Source organism: Fulmarus glacialis, unplaced genomic scaffold (genome assembly GCF_000690835.1).
Source record: "Fulmarus glacialis isolate BGI_N327 unplaced genomic scaffold, ASM69083v1 scaffold9642, whole genome shotgun sequence".
NCBI lineage: Eukaryota > Metazoa > Chordata > Aves > Procellariiformes > Procellariidae > Fulmarus > Fulmarus glacialis.
Genome location: NW_009195924.1, coordinates 25,158 through 43,901, shown reverse-complemented (window position 1 = coordinate 43,901; position 18,744 = coordinate 25,158). Strand labels below are relative to the sequence as shown.

Genomic DNA, 18,744 nt, shown 5'->3' with positions numbered 1-18,744 from the left:
ATTCTCTAAAACATCCCTTAGATGCATTTTCAGAAGTCCATAAAACCAACTCGTATCTTTTCCCCATCTTTGGAAAGAGGGTATTGTGTTTACTGGCAAGAACTTGACAGGTTTGATTTAAATCATGAAATGCACATCAAGCCTGACATGACATCAATTCAAAGTCTACGGCATCCAGAATCATATAGAACACGCTTGCCTGGTATCTGAAACCGTAACATCTTCATAGCTGACTCTAAGGTTCATACAGAACATTATGAAAACTTGTCATCCAGGAAGATTTTTTTTTTTTTAATAGAAACCATGAAACAATTCTGTTTTCATTTAAAAATTGCTTAGCTAGAAAACTCAGAGGGAATGAAACCTTTTTCATAATAAAATTAAAATATAAATTAGTAATTATTGTTTTATCTTTAACAGATAAACTAGTCACTATGAAATTGATGTAAGCCACAGCAGCCTCACATGGATAATTATACTTTTATTGATCCATTAAACCCACAGTATTTCAATAACATATTCAAAAGGTTATTATTTACTCTGTAATCATTAGCTTAGCTTAGCATAGCACATATATAGCAAAAGTAAATGAAACCTCAGTTAACTGCTTAGGAAGAGAGATGAAGAAAGCAATAGTAATACATCCAATAAATTAACCTGTTCCATGTTAAGTTCAGAAGTACTGTAGCTTGTTGAAGCTCCTTACTGATGGGGAGCGGTGGTCACAGGGAGACAAAGGTCTCCTGTCGAACAGTTGCAGGATACCAAGGAAAGACATCCACACAAGCTCGACTGAAAGAATCGGTACCCACGTGCACATCGGTACCCACAGAAATCTGCTGTATCCTCAGTAAAATAACCCCCCTTCAAACAACCCTGCGTACCACTTAACTGCATAAAATAAGCCTTCTCGGGTACCTAACTCTTGCGTTATGTCTGAGTTGGAAAGAATCACTTATGTGCCTACCTCAGACTCACCATCGGCCAGCAGAGGCTGACACACAGCAGCGTTGTGTGTCCCCTCCTGGATGGCCGCGCAACGCTTACAGATGTGGGAGAAGGGCGGTCTATAAAAATGTATAGTATAACTACTCTCATTAATCTTAGAAAACACCCACACGCTGAAATATTAGTCTCATTTTAGCATCAAAAATTAGAAGTAATTTGCTAATTCGTATGCCATCCATACAGTGTGGTTTTTTAACACGTGGAAGAAAGCCAAACCACCCCCAGAGGTAAATGAAGGCGGGTGATGTGTGGAGAAACCGCGCTACTTATCACTGACAGCACGTGGTGGAAGTATTCAAAAGCACTTGCGATGGACAATAGAGGGGCCAGCTTCCTCATATTCATCTTTACTGATCCACATTTGCTGAAAAGTGGACAGAGATGCCAATATTGAGCCCCCAATCCAGACAGAGTATTTACGTTCTGGTGGTGCAATCATCTAGAAGAGAAGTGCAATCTGTTGTAAATAAAGCGACAAGCAGGTAACACAGTAAACGTCTCTTTGGATGAAATAACTAGGTGAAAGTCTTTTCATCACAGAAGCACAACTCCAATGAAGTAAAGCACCTAAGAGGTAGAAAGGCTGCCATATTTTGTCTTCCACCTCAAGTCGGTAGAGATGCTGTAATGTTACTATGAGCAGACAAATATGGCAGCCCATGGGGTATCTGCAGATGGCCCATAACACAGCTACCAAAAAATTTTAAACATATATGAAAGGAAATGGAATTTTTGAAATATTAATTCGGTTGTAGATGAAGACCACTGGGACAACACTACACAGAATGATCTGAGCAATTTTTTTAAGGATAAAGGAATTCTTTTATGTTAAAAAAAAAAAAACAAAACCCAACCCAAAATGTTGAGATACACTGGCATTGTGTATCTAGCCAAGCACTAGATGTCGAGCGAGAAGACCTCCTACCGATACCCCTCTTGGCCACTGAAATGTTAAAATACACTGGATGCACCCCTGCTTCCGCGTGCTCCCGTTTCCGTTCCCACCACTCGTGTCATGCCGTCTGCTGCCCGATAAAAAGGGCCTCTCTATTTCACTGTACGTTGTCTTGAGTCCAAGCCAAAAGGGTCCTTTCAAACAGCTAACAAGCTGCAGACTTTGCATGCTGCTTGGATTTTGGATTTATTCTTTCACCCTTTTCACTAATGACTTTCACTGATAGCTTGAAGCTATGAAATTCCCAGTATCTTCTCAAGTTGTTCATGCCCCCTTTAGTATTTACAGCTCCATCTTCTTCAGGTTCATCCCTTCCTTTCTTGTTCTGTGGTGTCTTTCAAGTAGCCCTTTTCTCCCCCATAGCCCTATTTCACTGGGAATTCCACAGGACTCTCTTCCTTAACTGTTGTCTCGCATCTTCTCAAAATGACCTCATCAACTCCCATGGCTTCAGCAACCATTTTTATTCCAGTACCTCTCAAATCCCTCTTTTAATTCTGCTTTGGAAGGAGGAAAAGAGGTAGTAATTAAGCAGGCTGTCAGAGGCTCTCCTAACATCAGGACTTGGGATGCAAGACCTGGACATTCTCTTATGGACATTTTGGTTTGTTTATAAGATCTAACTTCCCAACAAAAGCTTCTTTTGTAAGTGCAGGTGTGCAAAATTACCTTAATCTTCATAGTACTTGGAGCCAACGCTGTAATCTCTTTCTGCATACGATCGCCAATCCCAGGATACATCGTGGTTCCTCCAGAGAGGACGTTATTAGCATAGAGATCCTTACGGATGTCGATATCGCATTTCATAATACTGTTGTAAGTGGTTTCGTGGATACCTGCAGATTCCATCCCTGAGTGAAAAGAAGTTTCAACAAGTTATTTCTCTTTGTCCCCTTCTTTTTCTTACTGCTAAAATGAAAGGAAGGCTCACTAGTCCAGAATGTCTCCCTCAAGAAAACTCCAGGGGAAAAAAAAAGCTATGTGATGCTTAGGAGAGGAAGGAGAAAGACAGGACATACTCCTCACCTTCTTTGTAATCTCAGTATAGTAATTATACAAGCAAAATACTCTTGGGAGGAAAAAAGATCCTCATTATGATTTCATACTGGCTTTTTTACTTCCTCAAGTAAAAAAAAAAAATTAACATTATTGAAGGAAAATTTTAAAATGAGGCATTACTGCAATAGTTTGCCATTTTTATAATCTTCTATGATGCTGTTAGCTAGAAATAGAAGCCCACTTGGCATTTCAGTGAGCTACCTTGCTTTTGAGGTGTTGGTTTAATTTGAAAGCCAGCACAGTGAAGTTAACTTATGGTACTATTTTTTGCTAAAGAAAAGGAACAGATACAGTCCTGGGAACACAGTTTGACCTTTAAGTACTAGACTTTTTAACTAGCTTAACATGCACATTTTGACAAAGATCTGTGATCCAGGAAACCCTGATTTCCATCGCTACGTTTCTGATACTGACCATTGTTGAGCACCAACTCTGATCCCCGACACACATCTGGCAGCCAAATCCCTCTATCTTCTAAAGAGAATTTCTCCTGCTGATGTTCAAATACAGAATATTTGAACATCACTCCTGCTGATGTTCAAATACAGAACTTGGAGCTATATTAATGCTTGAATAGTTTCCTTTCTACATACAAACGTAGCTAGCTTCACCATTTAGTTTAATGGAAATCGTGCCAAACTGCCTGCAGCCATTTTGCTCAGTCCTCAAGAGTGGAATTTAAGTGGAAAGTGGGAAATTTGTGAGGGCAGTACGAGTTACCACATAAAGTGTCAGTCTTCCACTGGAGAGAATGGGAATTTTAACACTACAGATAAAACTACTGGAAAATAATGTACAATTTGATTTTGTGTGATTAAATTACAGATTAATATAATAAAATTATAAACGGAAGCAGCATCTAGATGAAAAACCCACATAAGAAGCGCTGGGCAGTTATATATCAGCCAGTCAAGAAGAAAAGCGTGATCTTCTGACCGTACTCTAAAACATCATCTTAGAAACTCTACTGCATTTATAAGAGGTTGAAACCATCTTCCAATTCAGGTATTTCTAAACGGACAGGCATCTTTTTGCCCAGCAGCTGTAGCAGCAGTGTTCATAGCTTCTAAAAAACTGATTCAGTCACTAGAAGCTGCATGTTTCTAAGGACATTTGAGGATAAATACCTCAGTTCCTACAGCTGAAGGCTGTCTATACTTCCTAAGAAATTCTTCTTTTCATTCTCTGTCAAGTCCCTAGAAAGAAAAGTTCTGTCCCACCTATGAAGGATGGCTGGAAGAGAGTTTCTGGGCATCGGAACCGTTCATTCCCAATGGTGATGACTTGTCCATCGGGAAGCTCGTAGCTCTTCTCAAGAGAGGAGGAGGACGCAGCAGTTGCCATTTCATTTTCAAAATCCAAAGCCACATAACAAAGCTTCTCCTTGACATCTCTCACAATCTCCCGTTCCGCTGCAGACAGCCAACAAGTTTTTAATCAACATACAGTATGACAGCCAGGACACAGATTTTCTCATGCACGTTTCCCCAAGTTCATGACGGTCATGGTTCATTGGGTTTTGACCTCTCTGTTGTCTCAGCAGCATGACTTCCCATTTGCGTTGCCAAATTTCCCTCATCAGCAAATAAAAGATATATTGTACTACAGAATACTGTAAAGATAAATGTTTACATGTTTACATCCCAAAACCTTGATCAAATCTCCAGAGGTTCATCCATTACCAGCTCCTAACTTTGTTCCTTTGTCTGTGGAAGAGGTATGATCAAACACAACAACCAGTTATATTTGTCAGTGACTCCAAATTTCCTAATGAGGTGGCATCCTCGTCCTTAATGCTCAACATATATGCTGGGAGCCAAAGTCAGGAAAACCCCATTAGCTAACACGAAGTGTTTTGCCCAGGCCAACCCAGCGATAGGGATTTTGATGCATCTCGCCAGGTACACGCTTCCTGCATAATAAGACAACTAAGAGAGCAAACGTATGCAAAGTGCATCCAAAGCACAGCTCGTTACCAGTGGTGACAAAAGAGTAGCCTCTCTCCGTAAGAATTTTCATGAGATAGTCAGTCAGGTCTCTGCCTGCCAGATCGAGTCTCATGATGGCGTGAGGCAAGGCATAGCCCTCGTAGATAGGCACATTGTGTGTGACACCATCCCCGGAATCCAAAACGATTCCTGGAAAGTGAAAGAAAAGGAGAAGCTGGTTATTTCCCACTGATACGGGGTCTCCACATACTCCATATTCTCAACTGAAACATGCAACAACAAATAAAGATGCTCACGTGGCAACTGCTTCTGTCATTTCTATAATTAAAGAGCTGCTCATGTGAGACGAAATGGCTAGCACAAACTAAGCAGCAACTGTGTTTGGGGAAAAAAGACATGTAACGTTCAGCAATTTGATTGTATTGTTCTTGCTGAACAGATGCTAGCAATAATGATCTTACATGGACGCAAAGGCTTTCATTTCAGACGACCCCTAGCACTTTACAGACATGATATAATGTACAAACTGTAAATAAAAATCTATCTATAAAATTAAAAATTTGAATCTGCCATTAAAATAAACTACCCCATTAGGGAAAATATAACAACGGTTCATCTGTGCACAGCCATGTTATTTACATCCTTGGATAGGAAATTAAGTACATGTTTTCCCCTCAAAATGAATAAAGCATTTCTGATACCAAACACGCATACAAATAGTTGAATTTTAAATATAAAACAAGTATTTATGACAATTGTAATTCCTGTAAGCTGACGATCTTTATACAAAATTTTATTGTGGCATCAGGCGACAAAGACAGATGGTATTTTAATTTTTTTCAAAGTATATGAAGACTCAAGCGTTGCTAAGAAGTAATTTATCGTCTCAATGCTTGGTCAGACTCCAAATGGCAATAAGAAGGGACCTCCATGCTAATTCTAATGATCGCTTAACAGCAGACATCATTAGGTGATTGAAATTCAACATTTAAATGAAATATTTTCATTTAGCTACTGAATGTTTGTGGGTTTTTTCTACTGGGAATGGAGCTTAACAATAGAGGTAGGTCTAAAGTAAGAAGGAACCGTGGGGTTGGAACAATCTAGTTAAGATACAGCCTCTTCTCTATGCTGTGCAATTAAGGGCATACCGAACTGTACCGTCTTTCATCTGTTCATATAGTTGAGCTATAGTCCCTTGAGCTGTTGAAGCAGAAAGCCATAAATCTACACCCATACCTGCCACGGAGCTGAAAACAACAAAGAGGCACCTGCACAGCGTGGTGGGAGTATTCTGTTTGCATATGGCTATCGGTTCTCCCTAATACACGGCCGGTGCATCATAATCGACATGTATCTGTGTTGCGTATGTGCATATACATCCACGAGAGAAGGACACGTGGAAAGTACAACTCCCAGAAAGACTCACCAGTTGTTCTTCCAGATGCGTACAGAGACAGCACTGCCTGAATTGCTACATACATGGCTGGCACATTGAACGTCTCAAACATAATCTGGAATGAAGAATTTGAAAACCTTTATGATCTACACTTAAGAGTATCTGAAGAGACGGTAATTTTTTTTTTTTTTTAATGAATACTGCCAGTTATACTCCCAAGTCCCCTCCTGAACTGTTGTTCTTCTGTGAACAGCACACTATGTTTTCTTTAGGATTTCATTTAAAAAAAAAAAAAATATCACTGAAGTCAGTGGATATCTTTCCATTAACCTCAGACTAGGTCAGATTTTTACTGGTAATATTAATTGAAGACAACACCTTGCGATAACTTTGATACCCTGAGGGCAGGATTGCAAAAATGCAGCAGTCTAAGGTATGTGTATATATATATATGTATATATGTTTATACACACACACACACAAATTTATAGAAGACACAGCTGGAAGAAGCCACGAGGAATAATCTGTCTACTCCCATCTCAAGGAAGAATCAGCCATTCCTGACACAGCCTTGGTTCTCAGAAATTCCTCTGCTGGAGCATCCACAGATTCCTCCAGCAAACAAATCTAGCGATACACTATACTTACTATTATCAGGGTTTCTTTGGCGTCTAGCTAAAACCTCACTTGGTCTAGTTTTAAACTCATCCAGCAAACACAACTGTTTATTTTCTCTCTTTATGGCAACCTTAGCCATATTCTCTTGTCTCATCCCCCACCTCCTCTACTCTAACAAGCTCCAGTTCTTTCCATCTCCTGTGTCAGATACACTGCAATTTTATCCGAGCAGATGGAATAACATTTGTTTCCAGCTGGACTTCCACTGGAGCTCTGTTAGGGAAAACCATTAAGGACACACAGTGAACTAACGCTCTGGACAGCCCCGTGCGCTGTATCCTTTCTTAAACCAATGGCACCCACCCCAGGCAGCGCTACCCCATCACTAGCGGTGCTGCTGTGACCACGTTTCATAGAATCATAGAATCACTTAGGTTGGAAAAGACCTTTAAGATCATCAAGTCCAACCATAAACCTCACAGGGCCAAGTCCACCACTAAACCATGTCCCTAAGCACCACGTCTACACGTCTTTTAAATACCCCCAGGAATGGTGACTCAGCCATCACCATTGTACTCGTCAGAGCCACTGACATCAAGGGGTTAAACTTAAACTTTGGATTTCATAAGCTAATACCTTTGCCAATGAAGTCTACTTTTAATGAAAAGTATGCTTTCAATTAAAGAATACACGAATTACCGATATTTTGTAGTTAATTAATGTAATGAATTTAATGCAATCAGTAATAAACAATAAGCCTTTAAACAATTGAAAACAGGATTTATCATTACAGTATAATGACAGAGAAACAGTCCTGGACATGTCTACTGTAAGAACCACACAGTTCCTGGTTGTTACAAACTCGGCTTTTCTTACGGTCTGTTATCGTTTATTATCTCCCAGTTGTATTATCTCCCAGTAATGCGTGCTGTCAAGCTCACTACTTAATTAGTTTATTTACACTGTTGCTAAATTGATGCATAATCTTCCTATTAAATATATGCCAAAAGTGGGCACAAAGGGAAGTGCAGAGCCACATCTAATTTTCCCAGGTGATTTTATACCTATATCTGTATTTAAATCGCCATTACGTCTGGTAACATCACTGGCTAAATTTGTAACGTGGACTTTTGGCCAGAAGGCTGCTCTAAAATATACCAACTTCAGAGGCTGACTTCTGTTCTGACCTGAGCTTGCTAGATCAGACTGGGTATGTCACAGACAGAAACGTTTAGCAAAGCATCATTTGAGTTTGAATGCTTCAGACGACTCATTTTCCCAAGCCAGCACAAACGCTCCAGTTTTTGAACCTTTTCCCCTGGTCCCTGAAGAGGTGCTCCAGTTGGGAGCTCCACAAAGTCATCTGCGTGATGGCCTTCAAACATCTTTATTCAAATCTTCCAAAAAAACCCGCAATTCTGATACAATAACTAGAATTTTATCTGATGCAGAAGTGTTGATAAAGTGACAGTCTTCAGGGTAGAAAGCAGGAGCTGGTACAGCACGAGCTGAGGAGTTGGGCTACTACAAGTTGAGCACTCTTGGTGGCCAGAGGTAGGCTCGTGAAAGGCATCATTGATCCAAAACTCACACAGAAGTGTGATTCAGCTGTACATGACCCATGTTACAGCGCTTGCAAACCTCAGATTTAAATACATCAATGACTCGTAACTCCATCCAAAAAATTACATGAATCCTGGGTTGACGTTGTCTACACACCGAAACTCGGCATCAGAAGCCACCTTAGCCTCCAGCTTCCCCAGTTCCAGAACCGAGCACACACAGAGTCTCGTGAACAAAGGAAATTACTTCAAGCTTTAAGAGGCTAGTTCCATACGTCTCACTGACACATACAACTACAAAACATTTCAGGGCCATCCAGAGAACTTGCGCGAGCAGCAGAAACCTTTGCTCTCTCACCATGGCTCAGCCAGCATGCTAACCCACGCTAACCCTTAAGGCATTATCTCCCAGATTAAGAAGAAAGTTGAATACCCAGGACTATTTATATTTATAGCTGCTGCTGTGCAGAAATGATCTGCGGCACAACATTCAGACGATTACCTGAGTCATTTTTTCACGGTTGGCCTTGGGATTCAAGGGGGCCTCGGTCAGCAGGACGGGGTGTTCCTCCGGCGCAACCCGGAGCTCGTTGTAGAAAGAATGATGCCAAATCTAAAAATGAAAATCGCTTTAGGAAAGTGTTCTGAAAATCATTTCTTCTGTCCACAGAACCACACAGAAAGCTTTTCAATTTTTTTTACAGACATATTAAAATAGACAGAAAGCATGCAAGAGCAAATCTGCCAAATTCAACTCCAAATTAGAACCAAAACCATGGAGTTTCTACTGTATGTAACAACAGAATATAACCTCCACAAAGGAGTCCTTCCAGTGAGGATTCCCTAAACAGAGTATAGATCGTCCTTTCTCAGCAGTTAGTTCTGGGCAGTTCCCACCCCAGTGCTCTGAGATAGAAGCTGAGCCAAGCGCTGAGTTGTGAGACCCGGAAAGGCTTCTCCACTTCAAGCTGCTTGGAGACCGATCCAGCTGCAAGTCATTGCCAAGATGCTCTTTAGAAACCTAATTATTTCCAGGGAAGCGAAAGGCCCTTCATGCCACAGATATTTCATCCAGTAAATCCTGAATCGAACTCTCTCTTACTATAGAGGAACTAAATTTCTTAGTCACAGTCTGTAAAGTACTGTCGTATTTTTTCACATTGGAAGGTGCTACCTGTATCAGACGACGCGGGCTTTGATTGTCTGAGGACTACGGCTGTGAGGAACTGAAGGGATTTTTTTTCTTGATGCCAGCTGAAAGACAGACTGTTCAGTAACATGATGAAATATTTCTTTTCTTCTTGTTCAATTCTTTCCTACCTTATTTCTTTTTTTTTCTATTTTTAATCATATTCCAGCTTTGCCTGACCCAACAAGTTTACTTCTGAGCACAAAACATCAGGATAGTTTTATGGGTAAGTTTATTCGATTAATATCCTGGAAGCAAGTACTGGTATGCTCCAAAATGAACTGAAGTAGAAGAAAGATCTTACCTAAATCCGAAGCACCTACAAAGTCAATAGCTGTTCAGAGCTGGAATTATTAAGAAAATTATCAGCCCTAAAAAAAATTTCAGTTCCATCTCAGTCCTCTAAAAAGAATTATCAGATGTTTCCAGAACTGGGGCTTGGGATGCCAGGCCATCTTCCGTTTGAAGGTTTAGAATACAAATACAGGGAGAAGTCGAATAAAACAGAAAGTAATCATGTGAAAGTTAAAGATGTAAGAAGAAAACGACTGGCATTTCAGATAGGAAAGAACTAAAGGAAGAGAAGGAAACCTCTGTGCTTACATAATTAACAAAGTACTGGTGATTTCAGCAGCGAGGAATAAACCTGGACTCATAAAGCAGGACCCTGCCTAAACCTTGGGCAGTTTGCAGGTTTCTCCTCAAAACCAGGCTGGATTAGGCACTGTACAGCCCATTAGATACGACCTAATGATAACCGTAACGTTAATGGATAATGATATTCTACAAGAAACAAAAATAGCTCAGTCTTGGATTTTATAGGTCACGAGAATTAAATGTAAGCAGCAAGCACAATAGCAAAGAGAAATTACTGAGGAAGAATTATTCCAACACTTGTATTAAACATTTATGTAGTCACCAGAGCCAGAAAACGCTCCATCCCAACACTTTCCCTGCCATACGTTGTCAGCTCAGTTGCTGTGAACAAACGAACAGTGATGTACAATGCCCCGTATTATTATCCAGCGGAAAACAGAGCAGTCCCAATTTGAATATTGTGAATTGAAGCACAGGAGAAGAAGAATGCTTCATTTCATCGCCGACGTGTTCTCCTCCTCCATTCACACGAACGTCTGTGGGTCCTGCGGCATCCTTGCTCTCGCTCCCTCTCGCACACATGCACGCTCAGCCTCAGATTTTGGTGACCCCCCCCCCCCTTTTGTAACGCATGGATGGTTGGGCACTGCACCACGATGCCTTTGTCCCATTTTTGGCACGTTGCCCAGTAGTTCTCTTGTTTCTTCTACATCGTGATGCTTTTAGTAGTGTGATTTCCAAGCATTGGAAAGAAATCCGTGGTTTGGATCAAAATCACGCAACTGGTTTAAAAATCTTGGGGGGGGGGGAGGGGGCGGCAGGAAATATATATGCATATTCAAAAGATATTCCCTTAGCATCAAAACTTTAGGAATTGCATTTCGGAACTTCTCTCAGCCATAAGTGTGTGCACACGTGTGTACGTGTGTGTGTGTTACGTTGACATATATGACTGAATCAGGGAAGCCCTGATATAAAAAAACCACCCATGCTTTTTTTCTTATTTGCAATAATCACAAAAGTTAGCAACGCTGTTTCTTGTCTCTGCCCCACCGCTGCCTTTCTCTCATGCTTCTTTTTTCTATTTGTTGCTCATTCACTTGAAAGCCGCCTCCGCGTTCTGTCCCGCTCTGCTGCGGGGCTCAGCGAGAAGTCCGAGCACAGCTCAGTGTTGGGGCATCTTTGCCAGCCACGGCGTGTTGCAAGCTGTGTGTCAGAAGAAGGTAAGTTTGGGCTAGGGACCCACTTCCACAAGAAATTCCTTCATCCGTTTAAGTGACAAAGAGAAGAAAAGTTCAAACTACAAGAGCCCGTATAGTATCTGACCATTATTTGAATTACAGCGCTGCCTGAAGCCCCCACCACGTTACACCCTAAACCCAATCAATCTAGCCGTGAGTTTACACTACAGAAAAGCACATGCCACCTTTTTTACCTTCTCTAATTTCTTTTCCTAGCTACATTTTAGATAGTCTGCTCTAGCATCCAGCATTACGCAGAAAAAGAACACACACCAGTATGCGTTATACGCAGGACAATTTCCAGATGCAGAGAGCAATCGCTGAGGGAAGAACATTGGACCTCCAATTTTTTTTTTTTTTTTTTTCCTACAGGGAAATATAATTTCTTGCTGAATGCAGACAGCAGGAAAATTATCAGGAAGAACAACATAACGGGATGTAGGAGGTAGACTTTCTACTCTGCAGAAACGAGCAAGGTGTCCTCCCAGCAAGCAGTGCAATAATGAAATGCAAATACTGTGCTTCCATCTAGAGGAGTAGGTGGGCAATTTATTTCCAAATATGAATTGAGGAACTCTCATTGCTCCTGTATCGACTTTGGTCTGTTCATCTGGAACACTCTGTGCTTATCAATTTGGGTGCATGAATATGACACAATAACTGACTTTAGATATACGTATTATAATTGTATACACCTTGTCTCAGCAAGTGTGAGTACAGAACACCACCGGCCCCGTGTCTCTTTCAGTGCTATTTTCCACAGGAAAACATTACTAGAAGCATTTGCTTGTGGAGTTTCCTTCTCATACCATTCCACCTGGAGATGACAAGGGACTGGACGAGAGGAAATGGCCTCACGTTGCGCCAGGGGAGGTTTAGACTGCACATTAGGAAAAATTTCTGTACTGAAAGAGTGGTCAGGCCTTGGAACAGGCTGCCCAGGGAAGTGGTGGAGTCACCATCCCTGGAAGTATTTAAAAGACAGGTAGATGAGGTGCTTAGGGACATGGTTTAGTGGGTATGGTGGGGTTGGGCTTATGGTTGGACTTGATGATCTTAGAGGTCTTTTCCAACCTTAATGATTCTGTGATTCTATGAATTGCAATCCTGTCTTTAAAGGATACGTACAATATTTCCACATACAGACTCAGATGCTTCCTGAGCAGACCAGGACATACGGGATATCAGGGATATTTGGCAGAGTGAGAGAGCCCTTAGGACTCCTCCTGCCTCTCCAGCCTCCCCCATGAGCACACCTCACCCTGTCCCTGCTCTGGGACATCCTTAAGCGGGCATTTCACAAAGAGGTCATTGCACTGACCGCATGCCAAGAAAGTCGGGCTTGATAGGGAATGAAGATGCCTTCTCGCCATCCAGACGTTAAAAGCTAACTGGAATTGGCAACAGAAAAACATGCTTCAGGGAAAAAAAAAAATCCCACTCTCAAAGAACTAGTATAGGGACAAGAAGCCCCAATCTGTCTTTTCCTCTTTAATTGACAGTGAGAATGTCATATGCAATGCAAGATGCAGCCATCGCCCATCGTCTTGTTCATGTAGGCAAGTAGTGAGGAGGGAAAATCACCCCTCCACCTCAGAGGTTTTGTTCCCAACTTAAGTAGTGTATCTTTAATATTCCAATGATTCACCTCTGATGAATCGCAGCCTGGTTTTTTTTTTCACTTTAGCTACTCTCTATCACTGTCAACCATTCTGCCTCAGTATGAACTTCAAGACCAAAACCAGTATGTATAAAGCATAAAATATTTTTATAACATACTGCCAGATCTGATGAGTAATAAGCATTTACTTTTTCAAAGATAGTCACTCTAGAAGTACCAAGACCTGATCAACTCCTGCACTAACATATCGTGCTATCCCGTTACCTGGCCTGCAACTACAAATTCTTCCAGGATTTTCCTTTTGGTTTGCAAGAAGGTTAATGGCAAGTTGTATGTCTTGGATAAGATGATGCCTCAACAAAATTACATTAAAAATAAACACCCACCTTTTCCATGTCATCCCAGTTAGTGATGATTCCATGCTCAATGGGATACTTCAGCGTCAGGATTCCTCTTTTACTTTGTGCTTCATCCCCTACATAGCTGTCTTTTTGACCCATTCCAACCATAACACCCTGCAAAGTATATTATTCTAATATTAGTGCAGTATATCACGCACATTAGAGATAGAATAGCATTTTTAAGTTAAAACTTAGTATTTTACCCACTACTGCTACTGCCGTTCCAGAACGTACCCTCAAAATGTGCAAGGAACCAAAATGTGAATTTATTGGTAACCACCTACTCTGTACCAACTCCCCCTTATCAACCCACCAGGAAGGGCAAGGCAGCTTCGGAAAGGAAGGAAGGTATCTCACTGGGTGCAACTAATGCCCGTGCAGGAGCCCAGCCAAGGCAGGCATCAGCAAACTCATGGGTCTCCACAAGGGATGGGTCCTTCATCATTGCACAACGGAGTAAAAGGAAGGAATTATAGGTGGAAAAGATATAATCTCCCTGGATTTACTTTATACATTTGGTTGCCCTTTCTGTCTAGGCAGTTCCACTATTGCCTCTGGACAGTGAGATTCCCCCTTGCTGGAAGTGAAATGGTTTTGAAAAATATACATTTTGCAAAAAAGCATTAATTTATATAAAACAGAGACAGATTTTCTAAAAGAAAACTCCCTTATTAAATAATAGTTTTACTAAGTTTATCATGCTTGCATTAGGAAGCCTATCATGATTGCCCCAAATAATATAACAACATATGAGGTAAAATATTATTCATCAACTAGCATAGAAATATTTCATTTTTCTCATGGATTCATTAATTCCATGGGTTCATTAATACAGCTGCTGAGCTGCTTAACTGTGCAAAATTACATGCCAAAAGACAATGAACAACTTGAGAGGTTAAAGAATGGACATTTTCAACAACTGATACTCAACTTCAACAATTCATAGAGGTGTTCAAAATGCATTCCTTAAAATGCTTAGTATTTTACGCCTGTCAAACCAGGCTTATTTAGCTCAGCAAAAGACCACATAGAACTTCAGGGAAGGGTTTTTATAGTCCAGAAAATTAAAATCTGACTCAGATATTAATAAAATGAACAAAAATCTGCACCTTCTATTTGTAAAGGAACTGTTAAAAAAATAATTAAGCAGAAAGACCCTTTCCGAGGTCAAGAAAAGCCACATTTATCCTTTCCAGTCCTGTTTGAGTTGATAAAGTGATGTGCTAGAGACCTTTTCTGGAAGTTTATTGGGCTATACTGTTGCTTAGTGAAACAGTAAGAGTAACTTATCACTATTATTCATTTGGTTTCTCATGCTGGAAATGTTCTGCTTATCTTTTTTTCTTTGTATTAATACAGCAAGTATTAATTAATCCAGCAAGTTGGGTTGGTTTTTTTTTTCTATAAGACACCTTCATGTCATTAAAATACTCATGTTCTCTTATAGTCAACATTTTATGGCTGAAGAACACCTTTTCCAAAGGATAAGTAAGTTTACCTCACAGTATTAAAGATGTGCAGCTCAATCCTCCAGACCTTACAAGCTAAACCACAAAGGCCGATGGGAGTTTTGCCTGAATAAATCTGATGCTTTATCACTGCCATGTCTGAAGCCTCAAAAAACCCCACAAAAACCCAAAACCAACCCAAAACAACCACCCAAAACAAACCAGACAGCACTTCCATTTTGGTAGCAACCGACCTGATGTCGCGGACGTCCAACGATGGATGGAAATACAGCTCGTGGGGCATCATCTCCTGCAAACCCGGCTTTGCAAAGCCCAGAACCGTTGTCACACACAAGGGCGGTGGTTTCATCATCATCGCACATAGTGCCTCACAATTTTGGCTGCAAAACAGTAATTTGGGGGGAAGGAGATAGAAGGGAATAGGACAGAAGCAACTCTCCATCCTTTAGAGAGCAAACTACTGTAAAAAGAGTAATTTTGGAAGAGAATAAACCTAAACAGCAAAGTCTATGCTAAAGCCCCGATCTTGCAAAGCACATTAAGCATCCACATAAATTTCAGCTTGAATAGGTTTTACCGAAGCAAATTAATCAGGACATTCAGCCCTTGTTTGCAAAAGGAAATCCCCTCTGCTGTAGCCTCAAGAGGTCCTGTTAACTGGCCTCGTGACCATGGGACATGTTCAGCTAGAGGATACACAGTCAGCTCTACTTGGACTTCCGCAAGCATAACCCCATCTCTTCCAAGGCTGAATTACCTTCTAGAAATTTCATTCGTTAAAAATGAATTGATCATATGCACCTCCCAGTTATAATGTTAGCGGTTAGGTGGTAACTAAGAATCACCAAACATTCATTACTTCAAAGACCGCAGTTGTTCCCTAGCGACATGTTTAAATTTGCCTTTTTCTTAGAGGGTCATCGTCAATCTTAAACAAACAACTAAAAATAACCCCCACAAAAAGTTTCAGGGAAGCGTTTGCTGTGTGTTTTTAAAGGACAGCTCCTCTGTAATGTGAAGTGCTCACCAGAGGACCTGTTCCATATCTGTAAGTGGTAAATACCTTATTGAAGTGGTTATTCTGGGAAACAGAACAAGAGGCAGCTGGCACAACCGCCGGGAACAACTCGGCTTCAGCAGTTGGCCAACACATCAGACGAAGTCCTGAACTCATTGAAATTCATGGCAAAACTCCCACCGAGGGAGGGCCTGAATTTCACCAAGACTTCTGTTTCGGATTCCTTGGTTATTTTTAGGACTGTACGATTGCCTCTTTAGGCAGTCAAGGAGAGGGAAGGATTTTCTTTCTCCTTCTCTTGCACTTCACTTGGTAAGGAGGGGTACTTCAGAAATGGGAAAGGAATGGAAAACAGCACTTCTCCAGCAAAGTTCTGGTCCCTAACAATGCAAAAATGTATTAAGCATCATTTCTGCGATTAAAGCAAAAATGTATTTGACTTCTGGTGGCATCACAGTTCCACCTGAGTGCTCTGGGCACAGGCCAGGAGCGGTGGCAGAACCACCACCAGCATTAGGGTCCACGCTGCAACCAATTCATGCTGCCCTGTTTGTGGGCTTCAAAATATCTCACGCTCTTCAGAGGATCCCTGCAAGAATACCGAAGTCCCTGGAGATTTACAAACAGGAACAGTTTTGGTTTTTAAAGTTTGAGCTGCATGAAGTTCCTGGTGTTCAATCCCTTCCCATATGCTTTACAAAGCAAGGCTGTGACATGACTGATCCCAAGGCTCGCAGGTGAAAAGGAAGCATAATTCAAAAATATGACATTATTTTAAATAAGAAAAATAATTTTAATTCTTCTTGACGTGCCTGTGACTGGAAGATTCTTTTTCACATGAGGAAGCAGAATAATTTTATCACATAAATTTGCTAACAGCTTTAATAGAGGAATGTTTAACCAGTAGTTCTAACAGCCAGTATTTTGGAACATTCATTCATGTTGCCATGAATTGTTATTTTCTTCTAAAACCCTCAGGAAAAGGCTTTTAGAATGCAATAAACCAACCATTTACCAGCAGCATCCAGCATTGCACACCCAGACTGACTCCACCAATGTGAAACAAAAGGAAACTCACTTCTTAAATACATCAGAAATGACATCAGATACTAGAATTCAAGAATAATTTTAAAGCAGAGAAACGCAACAAAGCTGAGAGCTCAGCATCACTCCTTGGCTCTAAAGAAGGCTGGATAGGACCAAGACATTTAATACTCCATGGCAAGAAATAATATTCCCATTCATTCACATACACAGCATTTCATATATAGCTTTACACGTAAAACTAAGGTCAGTACAGCCATACTCAGAGAAACAAAATTCATAGGGAAACCCCCGCTGATCTGTACCGGTTACACTTTGGGGTGCTGGCAGCAATTGTTCACACTTCTATCACTATTGATGAGATTCCAGAGAAGCCACTGACACTTACTAATAAAGCCAACATCTGAATTTGTTCATTTCCTTTTTTTTTTTTTATTATCTCGCTTTGCTTATCATCAATTACAAGGTGAATGAACTGATAAAGAGCACTACTTAAAATTTTCGTTGATTGAGCCATGTTACTGCTTTACAGCTGCTGAATGTATAGGTTTAATAATCATTTTCACAAAGCAGCTGTTTGGAAATCTTTTCACCAGATGAAGTTCCTAAATAAATTTCCTAAATTTGCTTTACTTTTAGTTTCAATTTTTATTTTTCTAATTCCCAACGCAAAATTAAGTAAAATTAGCAGAGAACTTCCTTTTGGTTTCTGCAAAAGGCCTGATGTCCAGACAGCAAACACTGTTGAAGTGTTGTTCTAGGCTTCAGCTAGACTAAGGTTTCATCGTACACCACTGATCCTTCCAGCGATAAGGAACGTCTGCACGTCTCCCTGCAACCATGCAGTCAAACCTGAATTACCTTACACCAAGAGACCCTCTGGAATTCCTCCAAAGAGGCAAACAGCATCCAAGTCCAGGAAGAAGTGTGTAAATCCCCAGAAGATCTCAGACCAAGTGAAGCTAAGCATCAAAATAATGAACTGTAACATGAAAAAACTCTCAGGGCAATACTTACCCAGGAAATGGTGATGATTTGTAAAAGCCTCTTTGTAAATGACATGATCTCACCTTCCATTACATTTATATCAGCTTCTGGAATGGAGTTCACAGGATATCTACACGTGTCGAGCCATTTTTGGAAACTTTTTTTTCAGTTTGTGCTTATCACAGCGACAGCACAAAGGCCTGGATAAATTAGGGCAGAATTTCTAACATCTCTGGATCCTTTCCCACTCGCTAACTTGCTATGCCTCATGACAGAGGATTGTTTTCTCCCCTCAAGACAAAAACCCCTCAGACTAGATGACTGGAAGGATTTGTAGGTTCACTGTTGTAGTTGAGAAGCATTCTGCTTCATTATAACACAATTAGCTAAGAATAGCTCATTATCATTCTGTTAACACCCATCTTCAAGTTGCAAAGGGAAAAGTCTTACCATGTACAGTACTCATGGTTCAACTTACCTGGTGTTTGTGTGGCACAAAGACTGAAAATAGCTGACTTATCTCAGTACGTGGGTGACACTACGGCTGAAAACGGGGACTGAATCAGCAATCAGCCATTCAAGAGAGATGAGCCATTTGACAAAAAAAAAAGACATCAATTATATTGG

The 18,744-nt window shown here is 40.7% G+C and overlaps 1 protein-coding gene across 2 annotated transcripts; it reads right to left on the bottom strand.

Moving 5' to 3' along the window:
• Positions 1-1,181: 1,181 nt before the first annotated feature.
• Positions 1,182-15,460, bottom strand: LOC104084426 (actin, alpha skeletal muscle B-like). 2 transcript variants are annotated; one of them, XM_009588261.1, is made up of 8 exons: positions 15,302-15,460; positions 13,585-13,713; positions 9,053-9,163; positions 6,401-6,485; positions 4,999-5,160; positions 4,243-4,434; positions 2,633-2,814; positions 1,182-1,447 (listed from the first exon to the last, which is right to left on the bottom strand). In XM_009588261.1, the coding sequence occupies exons 1-8, from the start codon at positions 15,428-15,430 to the stop codon at positions 1,304-1,306; spliced, it is 1,134 nt and encodes a 377-aa protein (XP_009586556.1). In that variant the 5' UTR covers positions 15,431-15,460; the 3' UTR covers positions 1,182-1,303. The 2 variants fall into 2 exon arrangements, with proteins under 2 accessions (XP_009586556.1, XP_009586557.1); XM_009588262.1 differs by lacking the exon at positions 13,585-13,713 and having other exon boundaries at positions 1,304-1,447; positions 15,302-15,430.
• Positions 15,461-18,744: the final 3,284 nt, after the last annotated feature.